The sequence below is a fragment of the Corapipo altera genome, unplaced genomic scaffold (genome assembly GCF_003945725.1).
Source record: "Corapipo altera isolate COAL_440 unplaced genomic scaffold, ASM394572v1 2b, whole genome shotgun sequence".
Lineage (NCBI taxonomy): Eukaryota > Metazoa > Chordata > Aves > Passeriformes > Pipridae > Corapipo > Corapipo altera.
The window spans coordinates 28310172-28330493 of record NW_020884874.1 but is presented as its reverse complement, the minus strand read 5'-3'; the positions used below and the strand labels follow the sequence as shown (position 1 = coordinate 28330493).

General features: G+C 41.3%; 1 protein-coding gene across 1 annotated transcript; it reads right to left on the bottom strand.

Moving 5' to 3' along the window:
* Positions 1-213: 213 nt before the first annotated feature.
* LRP11 (LDL receptor related protein 11) lies at positions 214-20296 on the bottom strand. Its single transcript, XM_027633982.1, has 7 exons — positions 19774-20296; positions 14491-14654; positions 11198-11339; positions 8947-9072; positions 8007-8219; positions 2038-2139; positions 214-1795 (listed from the first exon to the last, which is right to left on the bottom strand). Exons 1-7 carry the CDS (start codon positions 20294-20296, stop codon positions 1641-1643), a joined length of 1425 nt encoding a protein of 474 aa, XP_027489783.1. The 3' UTR covers positions 214-1640.
* Positions 20297-20322: the final 26 nt, after the last annotated feature.

The following is a 20322-nucleotide window of genomic DNA, read 5'->3' as shown; positions in this document are numbered from 1 at the left end:
ACTGTTGGAAAGACAGGTCATTGCAGGTAGATGCCCTGTCATTCTCAGTCTTCCTGAAGCAAGTATCTCAACAACTCCCCCCACCACACACATTCCAGCTTCTTATAAGGCTGATTCACAGAAAGGAGAAATGTACTTCTGTGTGCTCTCATGATATGGTCTAGTAGCACAAAATTTAGCTGGTAGCTGAAAATAGAGACAATGCAAGAAATATAAGAATAAAATAGGTTTATTAGAGCTATTTTACATAAAGTAATCAAGAACGAACAACTTGAAGAACTATTTTTATACCATGGCAATAGTTGTGCTGACTTGAAGCTACTGAAGTACAAAAGACGACATACAAAAAGATGCATGCCTCATTTGACTCTGGTTTTATTGGGACCCATGAGGAATGTGACATCCTTGGACAGTCAAACAAGACAGCACGATTCTTGTGTATATATATGTATATATAACATGTACTGTACACATTTTACTGTTAACATATCTGAAGTTCACTCACACATATCAATTACTTGCTCTAATTCTATGAGAATTTTTCTGGGTTGAGGGCAGATCACCAAAGCTTTCAAGCTTTGCAGAGAGCTATGGGATAACCAGCAGGAATCCTACACTCCGGCATCTTGTATAAAAACTGCTGTGTGTTGCTTTCTCCTGCTGTGGAAGGGTGGCAGGCTAGGGGGAGAAAAGGCTGAACAAGCCCTGAGCTCTGGAGAGAGAGACAGCTCTGGGATCATACACAGAATTAGTGGTTTGGGTTGGAAAGAACCTTAAAGATCATCCAGCTCCAGCCCTCCTGCCACAGTCAGGGATGCCATTCACTAGATCAGGTTGCTCAGGGCTCCATTCAGCCTGGCCTCAAATACTGCCAGGGATGGGGTATCCACAGCTTCTTTGGGCAACAGTACATGACTGCTGTTGAGCACTGGGAGGTCCAAGCTCATCTGCTGAGGACTTGTATTTTTTCCTTTCAGCATTTAGTAAGCATGGTTCTCTCTGCGACACAGAAGTTTAAACTATGAATGGAAGAAAGATGCTTTGTTCTTTAAATCCCAATTTTCTTTACAAAAGCTGGCGCCTAGATAGTGATTGCTTTTCATTAACAAAGCAAGGCAAATTCTTTAATGAAAACACTTCCAGTGCATTAGGGGGAAAGTACACAAATAGGTTTCTGCTGGACAGTGAAGCAGTGCCTTGGTTGGAGCATCCCGGTCTCCAGAGCAGGGCACAGCAGTGGCAGCACTGAGAAAAGCATGCTGGCACAGGCTTCCCCCTGTGCCAGGGCTGCTGGGCCTTAGCTGCTCCAGTGCCCTGGCCCTGGGGCACACTCAGCCTTGGCTGAGACCCCAGCTGCTGTGGGGAGGGCAAGAGCACCATGCATCCAGCATGGAGTCTCCCCATGTTGCAGTGTCTTCTGTACAACTGCATCTACTCTCTGGAGCCTGAACGCTTCTTATTTTCTGAGCATGGGCATCTACTCACTTTTTTATATTATCACTGAAGGGGAAGAATATGTTTCTCATCTTGTAAACTGCTTCTACACTTGAAAAATAACTAAGGATTTTGGTCCTGTTATAGAGGCAGAGGTTCATGGACACAGGAGAAAGGGGAGAAAACAACTGACCAAAATCCAGTTTTTAGAGATACATCCCATTGATGAGGTAATCGGACTCTTCAGATGTAATGGGTCGAGCTTTTTTAAGCTTCTGTTTCACTAAGCGCAGTCTGCAAGCAACCATAAGAAGCAGCAAAGCAGTGATGGCCAAGCCTAAGGCTAAGGGTAACACAGCACCTACAACGAGGTTAAGAGAAATTACATTTTATTTAATACAGTGAGATGCTGATAGAGAAAACCTGACATTTTTCTTTAAAAATACAGCTAGTTTATCACTTAGATGCTAATATTTCGAGCAACTCATGCTATGAAAACAGAATATGGAGTACATTATTCAATTTTTGACCATTATATGTGTATTGTACCAGCTGACTGAAAAACTAATGTAATTCAAAATGAATTCACATGGTTGGTCTTACCTGTTTCTGGGACTGGATGACTACCTCCAAACTGATCTCTCTTTGGCACCATTATGCCATTCCCATTTTTATCATCTGTTCTTTTCCCTGAGGAACTGTTATCTGCACAAAGTCAAGCAAGATAAATGAATATGGCTGTACAGTGACTTAGAAAGTCTTATCCACAGGACACTAGAATTAAATAATGTAAAGTACTAAACTTAGGGGGAAAAAAATCAAACAAAAGAACAGTAGGTTAAGAACTTCTGACTTCAACTATATAACTTGAATTTTTGAAATAATGTGAAGCTAAAGCTAAAATGTGAATTCAGTTTTGCATCCCAAACCCCAATGCATCTCAACCAAACCCAAGTGGGGTCACTTTCCACTAAAAAAAGAAGGATATCAATTCTGTTTTACAAACTTCCAAAACGACATATAGACTAGTCTGAACTAAAACTTTGCTTAAGCTCTTTACATATGTAGTTGAAAATGAGACCATTTCACATTATATTGATCTCTGTCCTTGGAACTTGCAAAGCAGAAAACACATAGGTTGGCTGCACAAATCACCTTAACTTTGCCTGTTACCTGACACATACAGATGCAGAACTTAGGTACTTGGAAGACATGAAAATACATGGGGAGAACATTTCAAAGAGGATGATTTGGAGTCACTGCAGCTTGTGTGGTAGGTAAGATATTACAGAGCATTGTACCTACTCAAGAAGAGACAACACACACTTTGCTGCCAAGGAGTGTTCTTGGGAATGCATGGGGTGGCAGTTCTGCTTTAAAAAAGCAGAGTAACTCAACTGGGACTCTCTCCTCCTACCCTCCCACTCAAGTCCTACTCCGATAGCTGTGGGGACACTATGCAAGAGTGACAGCTTAATCCACCAACACCCTCACAAAAATCAGTGATACGCCTACGTTTTTAAAGTATTGACTATATTTGGGGTTTACTGATAACATAAATATTGAAGGGCACTTTGACTGCACTGCGATACATTTGCTGGCAGCCTTCAGAACTGTGACAGAGCCAGCAGAAACACGCTATGCTACAAGATCTGTAAAACATGAATGTGAAATGTTGTAATTGGCATTACATAGAGTGGTGGGTGTTAAGGAAGTGTTTAAGTCAATTAGCTTGGAATGTGCACTCTGTGTAACTCCCACCCACCACCATCAGCTCTGAAGAGCTGCAGAATGTGTCCCTGTCAGTGGCAGCAGTGAATACTCACAACTGTTAATTAAAGCTTAAATTGTTTTATCAATACTGTCATAAGGTCAGTGCTGGTGTCCCCACTCTAAGGCAGAACACCACCTCCCAGGCTCTGGTTTTACTGCCTTGCCATTATGGATAGGAGTACATAAACACTAAGTTCACCTGCAGGAGATGCCTTAGGAATGAGCTGTGGCCTCCACCTCATTGGGCTCTTTATGTTGTTCTGGCAGGTAAAGTGGACTTAAGGGAATCCTAAGTGTAAATTGTCCTGGCTTTAAAGTACCCGTATGGTATCAGATCTGTGCAAGACCACCTGAATGTAACTTAGACTAAAACCAGCAGCTGTTTTCTGCTTCTGTTTTTCCTGAATGAAATTAAACAAATATTTGTCTTTATTTTGGAAATACCCAAAAGATATTGGCTTTTCTTAAGAGCTGCTCCAGCCTGAACGCCAAGGCTAGATCTAAATGCCTGTTTTGTAAATTTGTTTCCTGCTGTTTGAGTAAATGGAATATTTAAGCCAACTGCTTGTAAAGACCTTTGGCAAATCTGGAGAGAAGTTTAGTGGGAAAATTCTGGAATGGTAGAAGAACAGAATCCCTTCAGTAAAGCTTGTAGGATTTTGTTAAGACTTGTGGCTGCTTTTACATGACTGGAGAGACTATCAGTCAGTACTGCTTAACACCTTATCTATTATCACTAGAAAACAAAGAGCAATTTCCCCAAATAAGTTTAGAAGCCTGACATAATCATATTACCTGGGTTTCATTTTGTTTTCAATTTCTCTTGATTTTCTAGTCTGTTAATAGTAAATTGCAATTTACAGCCCTTTCCAGTTACCCTAAATTAGAGATCTAGGTTAGAGCACCCGCTGTTGATGCCTCCACAGTAAAAACATGACTAAGGCTTGGGCACTCAGCCAAATGTTGTAATCCCAGCCCTGAACAGCACTGCACAACAGCTGGCATGGGCAGCCTGGAAGAGGCAGGGACCTTGTGCCAGGGGAATGCAAAGCTGTTATGGTGATTTATACACTTGAGTTGGCTATGCTGGGGAGCACAAATCTTCAGGCTGCTCATGAATTCAGCCCGTCTGCATGACCATGTTTGCTACTGGCTGTTGCTGCTTAGAAGTCAACCCACTGCTCACTCCAGTGAGCTTTGCTGCAAATGTATGTTTGCTGTATTCATCTGCACCTGCAGCAGTGCCAAATATGCAGCTGGGTTTAAGAACTTCCCTGGAGAAGGACACTTGGGCTCTTTGGAGAAGAAATGCTGTGCTGGCCTTTGCAGGAGATGCAGTCTGGGTTACTTTACTATGGAGATATGTCTGCAGAGAGAGAACAGATTCCTTTATTGACATAAAATGCCTCTTCCTGCCTCTGCTCCCAACTTTGGAAGAAAATGTTTGGCCTTCCAGCTTGGGCAAAAATTAAACCATGAGTCTGTTGCAGAAGACTGTGCCCTGAGTGTCTGAGGAAGTTATCTCTTAGAGTTGGACCAAGTGTTCCCCTGGAGTCACCTAGCTGTAGAGGAATCCCACTGGAAAGGCAGGATGCAGAATGAGATTCAGCCATTGTCAACAATGACTGATTTTTGGCTTTTGTTTTGGTTGCTTGGTTGTGGTCTTTTTCTCCTTATTGTGAATAAATCCTCAGCTAGGCCAGGTAAAAATTTTAAATAGTACTTAACTTGGACTTGCATATTTTCATATTTTCATACTTCAGTGTAAATCCTTAAAAAGTTTGTGTCAAGTCAGAGACAAACATGAGGGCCACTGGAGTAAAGACGGCAGGTTAAGGGACATTTGGAACAGATAAACTATTAAGAGAAAATGGATTCTGGGACAAATTTTCCCTTTTATGACCCTCATAGGCAGAAAACTTACATTCCTGCTAGCAGGAACCATCCCACAGTCCAAAATATTACAGTGTAGCCCAGCTCTTTTTAAAATAGAGAAACATATGTTGGTACTCGACAAGGAGGTCCCTTTATTGGACATCTTTATTGGAATATGAGAGATGAAATCTGTTTATGGAGAGGTAAGTAGCAGAAGGGACATGCCCTTATTGGTACTGTAACCACCACTGTATTAAAAACAAATGTAAAAAAGAAAACAAAGCAAGTCCCCAGTCCTGCAACTTCTTGGGAAAAACTTCTGTTCTTTAGAAGTCAGCTGAAAGCTCCTGTATCAAGCATCAAGTTTAGCAGCCAGCTAGAATGTGCCATATGCTCCAGTAGGTAACACCTCCTCTTACTCTGCCTTGCATTCAATGGATTTGAGAGCATCACGTTTTCCTTCCTGGATTGTATTTCCATGACAATCTGAAATAGTCCACTAAGAAATAAGACAAATGTAGCCCTGAATGGAGCAGCCACAAGTAAAATGCTGGAACCTGTGCTGCAACTGTAAAGCCATATCCCTTTAATATGTAAGTTAAGTAGACAACTTTTCAACATATTGACATTAAAATAAGTAAATCTTTTAAAATTTATATATAATAGGAAGCCTGGATGTTTGCAAAATCAACTCCAGGCCAAAAAGCCTTGGGCCAACAAAGAGGCAAAGGTTCCACCTTGGCACCAGTAGCGGCTCTAGCACTGTCTCAGGAGACAGCCCATCCCAGAACAGGATTTCTGCCAGTGGAATTGCTGAACTTTTGAGGCTGCTGGTATGGTTTCTGTTCAGTGCTGCTTCCCTCTCCTCAAAAATGCATCTAGCAATTATTGCCCCTCTGAACACCTCCAGATGAGCTTCATGGACCTGCTTCAGCAGTTCTGTGTGTCTAAGTTTTGTATCACATAATTATTAGGTTTGGTCTGTAACTTTCTTGAGATGGCAGTGATGGAGAGAAGTCTAATTAATGGATCTGGGTGATTTTTTAGGAACAAGTTAGATGCCTGTCTCCTCAACTTTATAAAGACTGTGATGCTCGCCAGTGGGGCAGGACTTGAACCTCTCTGGACCTCTGTGAATCATTAATGTACAGAATGTGACTCCTATGAAGTGTAAGTGTCTGCAGGAAAAGACAGCAGCTCAGAGCAGGTTTTGGCAGAGCATTTTTTGGCATTGCCCTTTGGATCCAGGTATGTGGCACTTCTTCACATCTCACCACATGCACCCCATTTGGAACTGATCCATAGGCGATTTTAAACCTCACTGAGCTGTGTGTTGCTTTTTTGGTTAAAAGTATTGGGTTCCTAGGTCAGTAAAGACTGGAACCTTCTATTCTGAAGGAAATTCTTAAGCACCTAAAATTAAATTTTGACTGAGTTTTGTCAAGAAAGAATTATTAAACCCATAAGAATTAAAACTAGACATGGTCAGCTCGAAATCTTGCCTTTCTAAAATTAAAACAATTACAACAGCTACTGGTAGTACACTTATTACTGAAGCCCCATCACATTTTTTTAGTTTTATAAGAATTTCTTTGCATGTCTACTGCTGTGCAAAAGGCTACCTTGAGAGCAAAACCAGTGCAAGTAAGTCACTGTGCAGCAGGTAAACACAGAAAATGACTATGTAGAAGTGCCACACTTCTAGATGTACTTCCAATTACAACCCTTGATTATAAGTTGCTGAAGTTGGTGACCTCAGTTCTGGTTTTACATCTGGATTCACAATCCAAATGTTTTTTGAGACCTACTTAGCAGCTGAATTTCCACTGGAGGCTGCATTGTTCCTTGGAAATTTGATGTTTAGTTTAGGTGGCCCCATATTAGGTGTCACTCAAGACCATGTGAGCAAGAAGGTTTTGGATCAGACTTCAGGATTTAAGTCATTCCAGTGAGGAGCACCGAGGTCATCTACACTGCCAGAAAAGGGGAAAACTGAGGATTTTGCTATCAGTCCCTAGGCATTCACTGAGACAGTCTAATTCTTGAAGAACGTTGTTTTCACTCCCTTTGCAATCTCCACAGATGAAGTACAAGCATCTGAAGAAACACTCAAGTGCCAGCCAGGGCAGTGCCCTTTACAAGAGTCGGCAGAAGGCCTTGAGCACTGCTCTGTTTTAACTGGAAAATAAAGCTGGTTATAAATAGCTGTGTCTTGGGGTCCATGAATCAGTCTAAATGTGAAGAAATAAAAGTGGGAGGTCTCATACAAAGGCCAGGGCTGGGGACTCTGCCTGTAACATCACCACACGGTGACTCACTACAGGCCTGCAGCTACTATGGAGAACAATACTGGGGACCTGTACACGTTCACCTGAGGTTGGTTGTTACCAAAGGCTGAGCCTTTTCTATAGTGATGAAAGACTTCTCCTGCCCTGGAGACACAGTTCAGAAAAAAAAATGCCCTTAATACTGAAGATATTAGTTCAGAGGGGAAAAAAAGAAAGAAGTCATAATTAACACAAGGAGGAAAGCAATTACTTTCACCCAAGTTGAACAGTATTTTGTTATGTTCTCCTGAAGTACTCTCCTACAGATTTAAGGACCCTTAATACATCAGCCTACAGAGCTGAACCTGGGGCAGAATTTGTATTTAGCTCACTGCATGTTTTGTTCCTTAGACTGTATTATTTTCCTGGCATCCCTACATTTTAACTTTCTTTTTGCACCTGCTAAAAAGTAGACTTGACAGTAATAAATCGAAACCTACATAGAACTTCATTATTACAGATTTCTTTTGTATCTTTTACATTTTTAATTTTTCTCCTCTTAGGCACCAAAAAACAATTAAAATAAATTTAAGGTGCAAGACATTTTCTTTCTTTAAAGAGAATGATTTACTGAAGCTGATTCATTTCAACTCTTACCTGGCACAAATCCACTGATTTGTTTCTTTGGTCCCTGAAAAAGCGATTGGTTAGACATGTCTGCATCCACTGAGAGAACTGGCTGATTTCTGACAGTGGCTTTCAGGGTGTTTTCTGCAGAGAAATTTTCATCTGTGTTTTCAGTCAGTCCTACAGTCCTTTGCTGGGTAGTGCCAAGAGCTGCATGTGTCACTGTCTTTCGACCTGGGCTGACTGTTAACAGAAACAAAAATCATAATTTTTGTACATAATTAAAGGGAATGGGAGTGTTCTTAAGGAAGACCCTTCAATATGGGCCTTGAGGCAGGCTAAAAGACTTCCTCAGGTTCACATATATGATGATACATAAAAGGTTAGCAGTTGCTTGCTGCCAACTGTTAAGCAAAAGTACACTCATGAACTCTACAGTGAAGTCCAGCAACTAAAATATCAATGCCAGAGTGGTTAGCCATTGTGCCAATTCACCCTCTGAAGGTTTTCGTTCACTTAGTTGAGTGTGGGCACATACTGAGGGATGACTAATGAAAGCAAACAGAGGGATTGTGAATCTGCTGGTTCCCCTGCCTGCTCAGAGTGTTTCAGATTCTTGTAAGGTGTGTAGCAGTAATTTGAGTAGTATCTCTGAGACACTCTGAAACACAGTTCTTCTTTCCAGAATCATCATGCAAGTGAAAAAACTATCTTTGAAATATTCAACACAAAATCAGTCATTTAGGGACCCTCGATAGTTTTAACATGCTTTGAAGAAAATTTCTGAGCACCTGCTGTATGTGGACATCACATCTTCCCATGTGCTAATTCCAGTGAAAGGCTCTACGTTGGGAGCAACTTAGGGAGCTTACTCATAGGGAGAGAGAGGCCACAGAAGTGGCATCATTCCCCTCTGGTCATTTGGGCTGTGGTTACTTCCACAATCTACACCACGGCCTGGCACACTTACGATTCTGGCAGAAAGTTTCATCTGATCCATCAGGGCACTGTCTCACACCATCACAAGCAAAAGTGATGTCAATGCAGCAGCCATCATCACAGATAAACTGGTAGCGAGAGCAAACCCCAACACAGGCTGTTGAGAAACAATTCCCAAATTACCAAGAAATCCAGGTAGTAAGTACTGGGTCAATGACTAAAATCTGCAGCACTGAGGAAAAAGCAAAACCATGCTATGCCAAGAAGGACCATGAACAAGGCAGAAAGTTGAAGAAAGATCAGACTCAGCTATATGATGTCATATTGACATAGAAGCTAATATAGGTAATAGCTATTTCTGGCACCTTCATCACTATTCTGGAAATCTCTTTACTGCAGGAATACTCAACCTGGAGGCTGTTGCACCTTATAACCTTGTGCAGCACCCTTACAGTGCTTTAAATTCTGCTGGCCTAAGCTAAAAGGAGACTTTCTTAGGCTTAAAAGACCCAGAACAGTCCTGAAAATAAATAAATGAAATCTCTATGGCTGTAATAGAATTGCTCCAGCATGTAATTCCTACTACATACCCATTATGTATTTCGGACAATATGTTGTTTTACATGCACACATACGGACTGTATGGGATCTTTTATGGCATGTTTTCTGCAACCTAATTAAAATACATAAAGAATGCTCGTCATTTATTTACATCAGTAATCCAATGACTTCAATACAGCACAGACCAGAACAGGACTACCACAAGGTCTCTCAAATGACTTTCACCAGAAAGGACTGACTGCTGCCTGCTCTAATATTTAGATTCCCTTGGAAATGGAGAGTGTCCCTGCACATTTCAATTTGCATACTCAAAGCTTTCCTGAAACCCATTCTGATCCTGTAATTTTCAAGTGTTTACATGTATGCTTTTGTCTTTCTAACTGCAGTGTAGTTCATCACTTTGTAAAGCACTATCAAATTCAGTGTTTGATTAATGTTGTAACAGCAAATCGATTTGCATAAGGATGTCACAGCCTTTGGTTGTTATCCTGCTATGCACCAGAAAGCTGTGCAATGCTAATGGAAGCATGGCAAGAACATGGATGCCTGTTTAAAACTTCTAAAATCAGAAAATGCGTCTCCTAAACTTCAGCACTAATAATAGCATGGATCTTGCATGCATTAAGGCACTGGTTTAGCTATAGCAGTAACACTTGAATTGCTAACACAGATGGGGAATTAGAAAAATAAAAAAGACAGCGCATCCTCTATGTGCTCCATACAAAAGATACCCCTGATACCCACAGCAGCAAATAAACAAACCAGTAAGCCTCTCTGGCTGCTTTAGCTGAATTAAACATTTACGAACACAACTCTATAACCCATTAATGGAACACAGGCATTATTGAGCAGGTTTTTTGCAATACCAGTTTATTACCACAGGGACTACCTTCTCGCATAGGGATATTGCACTGGTGCAGAGCAAGGTTTTCAATGGTTCAGCTGAACAGGGTGATAACAATGATAACACTATTTAACTTTTACTTTGTTCCAGAGCAGCAGATCTGTACTAGCAATTTGTTAATTACAACGTAATTAGAAGTTATTACATTAAAGAGACCAGGACTGACAGCCACTGAAATCTAATTTATTTTCTACCCTTTATGCTTTTTACATGTTTCTGGAACTCAGAGTTTAAAAATGATGGGTCAGTTCCAGTTTCAGTTTCCCCAGTAGCATAGGCTTCAATAACAACCACTAGACAGAAAAACTTAAATGCAAGAAAACAAGAAGTCATCTTTTAGACTACAGATGCAGGTCACTATTATTATTAGTCTGCCTCACACATACAATTAACTGATTTTAGCTGATAGCACAACAGCTAAGTTTAACTGCTGTTGTGCTATCAGCTAAGTTTAACTAAGTTAACTTAACATAACAAGCACAAGCCTTGTCATGTTGTCTACACCATCTCAATGTTACAATGTGCCTGATAACTATGGCAGTATTTCATTTTTACAACCCTGCATGCTTATAAGCAGTAGAAGGACAAACATTCAATGCTTGGAAGTGTTATTGCTGTAACACACAATTGCTGCTTGTTTGTTTCTTCACTTTGAAAGAGTGATTCAAAGCTGAAAGAGATGCCATTATGTAATGGATAAAGACAAAATAAAACACTAGAAATGGAGAATAAGATTTTTGCCTCTATCAAGACCCTTGCTCTGCTCTGAATACCATGCCCTGGGTGTCACTCAGGCAACAACAACTCATTTTCTCACCTCCTGCGGAATGAATCATGGGCAGAACGGTCACAGAGACGTTGTCAGAGCTCCGCTGACCTGCAGTGTCTGTCACAGTTAGCTGGAAAATATACCCGCCTTCCTGAACATGAGACAGTTTCAGTGTTCCTGGTTGTGGTACCTGATTAAAGACAGAGAGTGAAAAAACCCATATTGGTATAAACAATCCATCCATAAACTTCTAGGAATAGGGAGCTCATTTCATGCAGAATAAATAAGTCTTTTAAGTCTAGTCAGCCCAGTCAAGCATGTATGTCAACATGTAATGTTTGATCTCATTTTTTTTTTTTGCACCCATTTGTGAAAATAAACACAATATTTAGGTACCGTTTTTCGTGGTACACTCAAGTTACCTGGAGCTGTGGATCTTAGCACTGGAAAATAAATGGGCACGTACATTTAACTCAGTTTTTCAGTAATGAGAAATGTAAGTTTAGAGGGTAAGCAGTAAAACATTAGCCTTTTGCTCTCTATTGAGTTAGTCTGTAGACAATACATATGGATCCATAGACAATACATATGACTTTTGCTACATATTGATTTATGATAAAGTGAGTGGTAGCATGGCTTCATCAACAAGACTGCCCACCTCTGACCAGTATGACATTTGATACAGTCACAACTTTTGCAAATTGCTGGACTGAATTTTTCCATGTCCTATGCTGAATTTCCATGGCTTGCTCTGAACCAGATATAAGTTCATCTACAGTGAGTGATCTAATAATTTGGTTTCAGAAAGTCATGGGATACAAAAACTTAAAAGGGTATTAGATCATTAAGAAATTAATAAAATAACTTATTCTATGGTAGTTTAAAGCAGGTACCAAACTAGCATTATTAGTATAATAGTAATTTAGAAGTACTTCTAAATAAAATGAGTGTGGTATTTGTAAATGTTGAACTTTTTTTAACCTCATAACCATTACCAGTCACAAATAATTTCATCTGTCTCAGAATTCACTAACACATACTTCAGTAACTACAAAAAAGCACATCAGGTTTACTGGACATGTAGTGCATTTTTACAAATGAAGCACACAGGGTTATTTTTATAAGTAATTGAAAGGCATATTAAAATCCTCTGTGATTATCTTTAATATTAAACCAAAGATTCAATAAAGATCTTTGCTTATTTAAAGTTGCTTTTCATGAAAGAAAACAGGAGTTTTTGATTAATATGATCATAGCATCCTAGACCTACCTTTATAGCAGAATGTATTGATAAATGCATTTTTCTCTCTGAGTAACAGAATTTGCTAACTGAAATTTCTTTCCTTTTCTATTTGCATGAATGCACTTGGTTATCTGATCATTCTGTTGATTACGTCCTGATGGAGTGTATGACCCATTAGAATTTTATTCTTTAGTGTATTACAGAAATTAATATGCTCTAAAAAATATGTGCTGCTGTTCACTGTGACTACTGGGAGAGCAAACACAGTATTTAAAACTCATGAGCCCCGGAGTCCAAGTTTCTTCTCAGTGCAGAGCTAGAGAAATGCCACTGACTTCCAAATATGCCACCACTGCTCCCAGTGACCTCTGTGCTTTCCTTTTTATCTTCATCCTGCCCTGAAGAATGCTTGCCTGAACTTGCTTTCTTAGAAACTTTGGCTTAAAATAGATAGTAAATTTCCAGATAATCAGCATTTTAAAAAACCCCAACCCATTATTGTCCCTAAGTGTCAAGGAGCTGCAGAGCTACAGAGTGTGGGTCCCAATCTGAGAAGCAAATTATCTAAAAAGCAATAATCAGTCACAATAGAAAAGAAATAATTACGTTGGGTTCCTTCTACAATATGATAAGATCTCTCTATAGCAGTCCTTTCACCTCCTTTGTCTTCTATTTATTCTTCAGTCCATAAGAGCAGTGCAACAGCTGCCTTTTATCTTATTTAAACACATTCCCATTCTCCCTTGTAGCTATGGATTCATGCATTATTCTCAAAGAATAAATGACATGAAATTCAGTAACTTCAGGGCAGTAACTAAAGCACAAAATACATCAACTGAAGAATGTATGAAAAAAATCACAATTATTAATTCAACTCTAAAAATTAAATTGTCATGACTAATCATCAGGGTACATATCTGTAGGAGAAATTCCTGCTCATTTGAACACAATGAAAAAGTATTTATTTAAGCATGAATGTGTGTCAAATTAATTTTCTGTTAACAGATACAAAGAAACCACCAAGACTAATGTGATTTTCACAAGTTTGAATGGATATGAGGCTTGTCTGTATTTTCAGAGTGACTCTGAGTAATAGTAAAACATATAAGTTTTTAATCTTTTTTTTTAATTTTCATTTTTTTCTTACTCTAGATATATTACTACATCATCAAGTGTTTAATTGCTCTTGAAATAAAATAATACTGGAAGGGGTTATATTAACAAGTCTTGCTAATAAAATGTTCATTTCATCTAGATGATATCTAGCAACTATTCTTAAAGCTTCATTTTGGTCCATGCTCTCTCACCTTTACATATCCTTCCAGCTCAAGATGGAGTTCCCAGTGTGCCCTGTGGGCTGTGAACAGACTATGAATAGACTCTTTGGGTTTGAGACATTTTTCCTTTCTTTTTCTGCTGATCCTAGAGCATTCACAAAGAAGGCTAAGATGAAAGATCCCTCTCTCGATGGCTAATTTTAAGCTGAAACCAAAGCGATGGATGAAATATCTCAAAAGGTCTATATTACACATTTCTTTGCAGTTTGTCCAGAAGCATTGACAGAAGGCTGTTGGTGAAAACACCTAATAAGGTAATAATTTTTAGTAACTGAATTACTGATGGGTCTCTAACCTGGATCACAGAAGCTGGAAAACCAAGTGCAAGTGAGCACAAACAATGGCAAAAGGAAGCAGAGCTGAAACGCAGTAAAGCATTAGCATTTACTTGTTTGCTGCTGGCTGTCTCATGCCATCCAGGATAGAGATTAACTGTATAAACCACTAGAAATAATCACTGGAACAAACTCCCCAGGGAGTCATCCTTCACTGGAGGTCTTCGAGATGTGATTCGACAGATAATTTCATCTAGGCTCCTTGTCCCACAAAAGGGTGGCCCAGACGATCTTTTGAGGTCTCCTCCAACCTGGGCTGCTCTACATTTCTGTGAAATAAATGTTCAAATTGTACAGACATCCTAATTTTGGTGCCTGGTAGACAGATCCATCTGAATACATTTAATATGTTTAGCTCTACATTTAAAACTGTATAAACACAACAATCTGGAATTAACTGTCCATGTTGTGAGATTGCACATGTACCTGCATTTCAACCGATGAGTCACCCTGCAGCAGTGTCCACTCATACTGCACAATTCCATGGTCATCTGAACTTTCTCGGCCATCCAAAAGCACCCAGTCAACAGGTGACTGTAGTACAATATCTTGTCCTGCCTTGCACTGTGGAGGCTCATCATATTCTTCTTCTTCAATAAAAAAGGAGAAGACCAGTTACTTATCAGGGGAAGCTGAGTTATTATTTATATAAAACACATTTTTTTTTCTTGGTTAAGGTATTGTTTCACTGCTGTGCAACTTTCTGAAAGATGGACATGTTCATTAGTGCACCAAAGTAATATCTACTTCAATTTTAGTTAATTGTTCTATATTCAATGATGTCTTCAGGAATTAACTGCTACATTAGAAACATATGGCATAGAAAACCTCTCAGGCACCTGTGTGTTTCAGTAATACAATAAACAAGATTTTTAGCATCAGTGTAGTTTTTTAATCTGAACTAATGAAAATGGGTTTAAATAGGAATTGCATAAACAGTTACAGCACACCTTTTATAGCACTCTGCATAATTCAATAGGTTTTTAGTCTCTTTTTATAATACATCATTACAGGAGTGAAAGACTCATTTAGCATAAGGTGGCACCCTGGTGAAGCAGAATCAGAAACAACCACCAATTTTAAGTGCCTCATTTAAGACATTCAAAGGTTGATTTTCAGACTATTTAGGATTTGTAGCATTTTGCTACATTCAAAGTACAATCGTTATTGATTAAAATTGTGAGTACTAAGTATTTTTGCCAATCAAACCACAAGTTTTTCAGGTTAGACTAACAAAAGCCATGATCTGTTAAGAGACAGAGCCTGTGAGAAGTAAAGCCATTTGTTCTGCAACCCGCAGACAGTGCAGAGAAGACAGAGGGATAAAATCTAGATCAACAAGTCAGTATTTGACAACTTTAGCCACAAGATTGTATTTTTCTGCAGTTCCCCACTGAAGTTTCATTCTTTCTGGTACTCTGGAGTGCCAGGTCGTTTTCTGCTCTTCAACCCCTGTAAAGGATATTGATATTATGCTCAGAAAAGCATCTACTGAACACAAGGTTGTAACTTCACTCTGTGTTAGCTGCACAAGGAAAGGCATTTCCCTGTCATTGTAGGGAATCTTACTTGGATATGCTCTTCAACAGTATCAAGAACTTGCTCGAAGGCACAGAGCTCATCAGAGCAGTTGGACAACTGTTTATCTCTGACTGAACAAACTTCTTATTTCTTGTTTTTGTCAGCAGTAGGTAAGACATAGAAAAATACAGGGCAAATGCCGTAAGTTAGGAAAACATACAAATAACTGAAAACAGGGTCTGCTAACAGAAAGTAAGGAACCAGTTCTCACTCATCCAGCTGGCACGGGAAGGTTTGCCTAATTTGTACACACTCAGTTCTCAAAACCAACTTTGTTTTAAAAGCAACATCTAGGTGCAAAAAAACCCCTCATTGTTAATAACCACGACCATTATAGTGCCAGGGCAACTTTTATTTGGTATATATGAGTTATGTAACATCTTCCCACAATTATTAACTTTATCAATAACTGTCAAAAAGAGACCAACCTGGGTCTGAAACAGCAGAGCCCATTCTTCCACTTCTACCTTGGAAAGGGGTTTCATGTCACATGCCTGTTTAAATGATTAGATCAATGTCCTGCAGGGGCAGAGACAAACCCCACTTCCCCTGGGCCCTAAGCAATAAGGATACTCTCTTCCTGGACTAACTTTATACTCCGACAGCATGAGTTGCAATGGAAGGACCACTGCATGTTGAGGCAGGTCACAGAAATTCATGCCAGCTCTTTGCTAAAGATGAGTGAGGGACCACTCTGGTCCCAAAGGATGGAAGCACCACCTTTTGCTTGTAAGGCACCAGATTATCTTCAGAAAGGTAAATCAATGGCAAAACCACTCAAGTTTGTTCTAGTAAAGGAAAAATTGGCCTGATAGAGACCTATGGCATGGGAGGAGATATTCTATTGAGCTGAAGACTCTTTTTCCACAGCAAAGTTTTAAGTAATGGAATACATAATCCTTAGTTAGTGAAACACCTTCAGATCTGGGGAATACATGCTTCTAAGAAATCAGCATAAAAAACTAAGGAGGAATACTCAGAAGCCACTTAAAACCACCACTCATGGGAGTAAAGGACTATCAGCCGCAGGTTAGCAGAAAAATAAAAGTCAGAAAGCATCTCTAAACTTCTGTTTTTAACATGCAATTAGGTTGAATGTAAATAAGCAGTACAGAACTGGTATCTCAAGTCAACACTGAGATGATGGAGATGGCTACTTTCTAGAAAAAGGGGTGCAACTTTATAATGCATTTTATTTTGGAGGGGTAACATGATAGGTTTAACTTATTCTGCTTCCTCCATCCTTTATACAGACTTATCCTGCCAATAATTAAGCTGCCTTCTGAATGAAGACTTTGTTACAAAAGTTTATTTTGCTGACAACTCCTGAATGTGTTTGATATTAGTTTACCTTAATGTTGAATCTTTTCATTGCTCATCACTAAGGAGTGGCACAGAAGCAGTCAGACATTTCCAGTGAGACATTCAAGTCCTCTTTATTTCTACATCAAAAATTTAAGAATTTGCCTAGCAAAGGTGAAAACAATTACCTCTCATTTCCATATAGGCATATGGGGTTTCACTGTTAGCACAGCACAAACTGCCTGGGAGTGCAACACAAATCCACAGCCAAACCAGCACAAACTGGATGTATAGTGAAGAACTTGGACTTACACTGAAATGTAAGTCTCTCTAAACTGTCCTGGAATTGCACAGACACACTTGATCTGAGAAATATGTATCTGCCATTAATTGCTCACAGAATTAAATAAGCAATTGGGTTTGGTTTAATGAAGATTCTTAACATAAATGAAACCCCACACTGTATCCTAATGCTCAAAAATATTTTGGAATTATGCGGTCACCACATCTATGGAAAAATGTTGGTTTGGTATTCTCAGAAAGAAAACAACAGAAGACTCAACACCAAATACTCCGAAAAAAAAAAAAAAAAGGAACAGCTAAAACGTGATCCCCTCACAGAAGAAAATCTTGAAATGAAAAGTTCTTTCCTAAATTTTCTAAATTCAGTCATGGGGTGACAGAAGGGAAAAGAGATGTGCCTTTGTTGTCCTGTTGTCCAGATTATTTTTTCAATGTAATTTAATTCAGTGGTAAAGAACATCAGAGCAAAATAATTCAATCTTAATTTTATCTCTTCTGGTCCATGTCACAGCTGACAGACATTTGAATAAAAGTTCATTCTCCTTTGTGGCTTTGCTTCAACTCCAGTGTAATTGCATTAAGAAATCATAATCCCCTGTTTCTGATACCACCATCACCCACAAGGCAGACTTTTAAATAAACCCAAAAGAACGCAGAGCAATTTGCAGATTGGGAATTGAAACTGCTTTGCAAGCCCAGTGCAGATAGACACAAATCTGACAAAAAGGCAAAGCATTTAAAAATTCCAGAATTCAAGAACTCAAGGAACTCAAGAAATTCAAGATTTCTAATAGGTAGAGTATTAGTTGTACAATAGTATTAGCTCCAGGTTACAAAAGAATTAAGGTAGTTCAAAATGAAGCCTAATTCAAGACTTCAATGTAAAATCTAGTCTATACCCTTCTATCTTGCAAGTGCATATAGGCTTATGAAACACAATTACCCTGAAGTTGCTACATAAATAATGCTGTGTAACTAATACTTTCCCCGTTGAAAATGTCAAAATCATACCTTGGGTTTTTCTGGTACCTTAAGCTTGCTTCATCTCTGGTGACATAAGATTCGTGCTATAGTTGTCTAATTATCCTGCTCACACACTTTGCAAAAAATATTTAGGCATCGTAACGCCTCTACAAATTGAGCCCCTGCTCTCTCATATTTCCAGGGGATTCCCACTGGCATTTTCAAGAAATAGGCAGGACTGGATGGACCCCTGCCAAGGGAGTAGTAACAGCAGGCACATCTGGGCACAGTTTTCATCCACACTAATATCAAGTCTTCCTGTTGCATGCAGTGACTAATTTACTGCAGTTGAAATCTATTGCTGAAGAAGATGCAAATGATATTTAGGAAGGTATTGTCACCAGAAGTAATGAAATTAAGTCAAAATTATTTAAGATGTAACTGTTTAACAACAGGAGGTGGGGGAGGGAAAGTAAACTCTTTGGATCAGGTGCTAGGAAACAGACTCCAAGTCTAGAAAACCAGACTTGTTTTCATCTACAGCTGCTTGCTCTGGAATATGTTGTTTTTAAATATGCTTCAGGGTTGAACAAACCGCTGATTTGGATGTGGCCCAGGTTCCAGAGGTGCTTTTGGAGAATGTCCATGCTGCCTCTGAACTACTGGTGAGGTATCCTTGTCTTCTTCAGTCTAGCTCTCAAGTTCTTACGCAGAAAAAATCCTGAATTAAGTGAAACCAGCTTAGGCAATAACATTTGGACAGCACCCCCAAGAAGAAAGGCATATGCTTGCCCTAAGGCTACTGCACCAGGTTCTGGCATAGCTGGGATCAGCATCCCAGTCATGCTTTCCAAGGTGCCCAGCACTTGCAGTTCCCAGGGAGCTGGGACCTCTCTGGTCCTCCAGGGGTGTGTGGCCTGTGAACAAGCTCACCCCACTGGCTGGCTCCCAGCCACAGGCTGGCTGGCACAGTGGACCCCAAGGGTTCTGCAGAGACAGACGGATGAGAGGTGGGTTTCCCCAAGCCCGAACACCCCCAAAGCCCGAACACCCTTCCAGAATGGGTAAGGTTGGAAGGGACCACAGTGGGTCACCTGGTCTAACCTCCCTGCTCAAGCGGCATCACATGGCACAGGATTGTGTCCAGATCGTTCTTGAGTATCCCCAGCGAGGGAGACTGGACAGACTCTCTGGGCAACCTGTTCCAGTGCTCAGTCACCTGCACAGCAAAGTTGTTCTTCCTCATATTCAGGTGGAACTTCCTGTGCATCCGTTTCTGCCCGTTGACTCTTGTCCTATTGCTCGGCACCACCTAGAAAAGCCTGACTCCATCCTCTTGGCATAGCTCCTTTAGATACTTATACACATAAGCGCCGAAAGGCGCTCCTAGCTCCCTCCTCCCGCCGGCGACGCCTCTCGGCCCCGGCGCGCCTTCCCGGCACCGGGGCAGCCGCACGGACGGCGCCCGCTCCCCCCGCCGGCCCCGCCGCCCCCGCGCCGAGGGCCGCCATGTCCCTCCCGCCGCGGGGCCGCCGCTCCCGCCCGCGCAGATCGCTTTACCTGGCGGCGGCGGGGCGCTGCCGGCCGTCCGGCGGCTGTAGGAGCTGTACCCGCGGTGCGGGGCGAAGCGGCACACGGGGCGGCCGCGGTGCGTGCAGTTGAAGAGGTAGCAGCCCGGCTCGGCCGCCGTGCCCCGAGGGCGGGCGGGCCCCTGCACCACGGCCAGCGTGCAGCGCGGCTCGGCGCAGCAGGCGTCCAGGCACTGCCGCCAGCCCGACACGGCGCCCGGCGCCCGCAAGAAGGTGGCGCCGGCCGCGATGGAGTCCTTGGTGCGGATGATGGAGTCGGGCCTGGCGGAGAAGCTGCCGCTGCCGCCGCACCGCTCCCCGCCTCCCCCGCCGCCGCTCGCCGTCGCCGGCGGCCCCGGCTCCTCCTGCTGCAGCTGCCGGCGGAACTCCTCCAGCAGCGTCTCCACGCCCGAGATCTGCGAGCGCAGGTCGGCCAGCGGCGCCGCGCAGCGCCCGCCCGGCAGCACGGCCCGGCCGCCCAGCGCCGCCAGCAGCACCAGCACCAGCGCCGCCATGGCCCCAGGCGGCGGCGGCGGCGGCG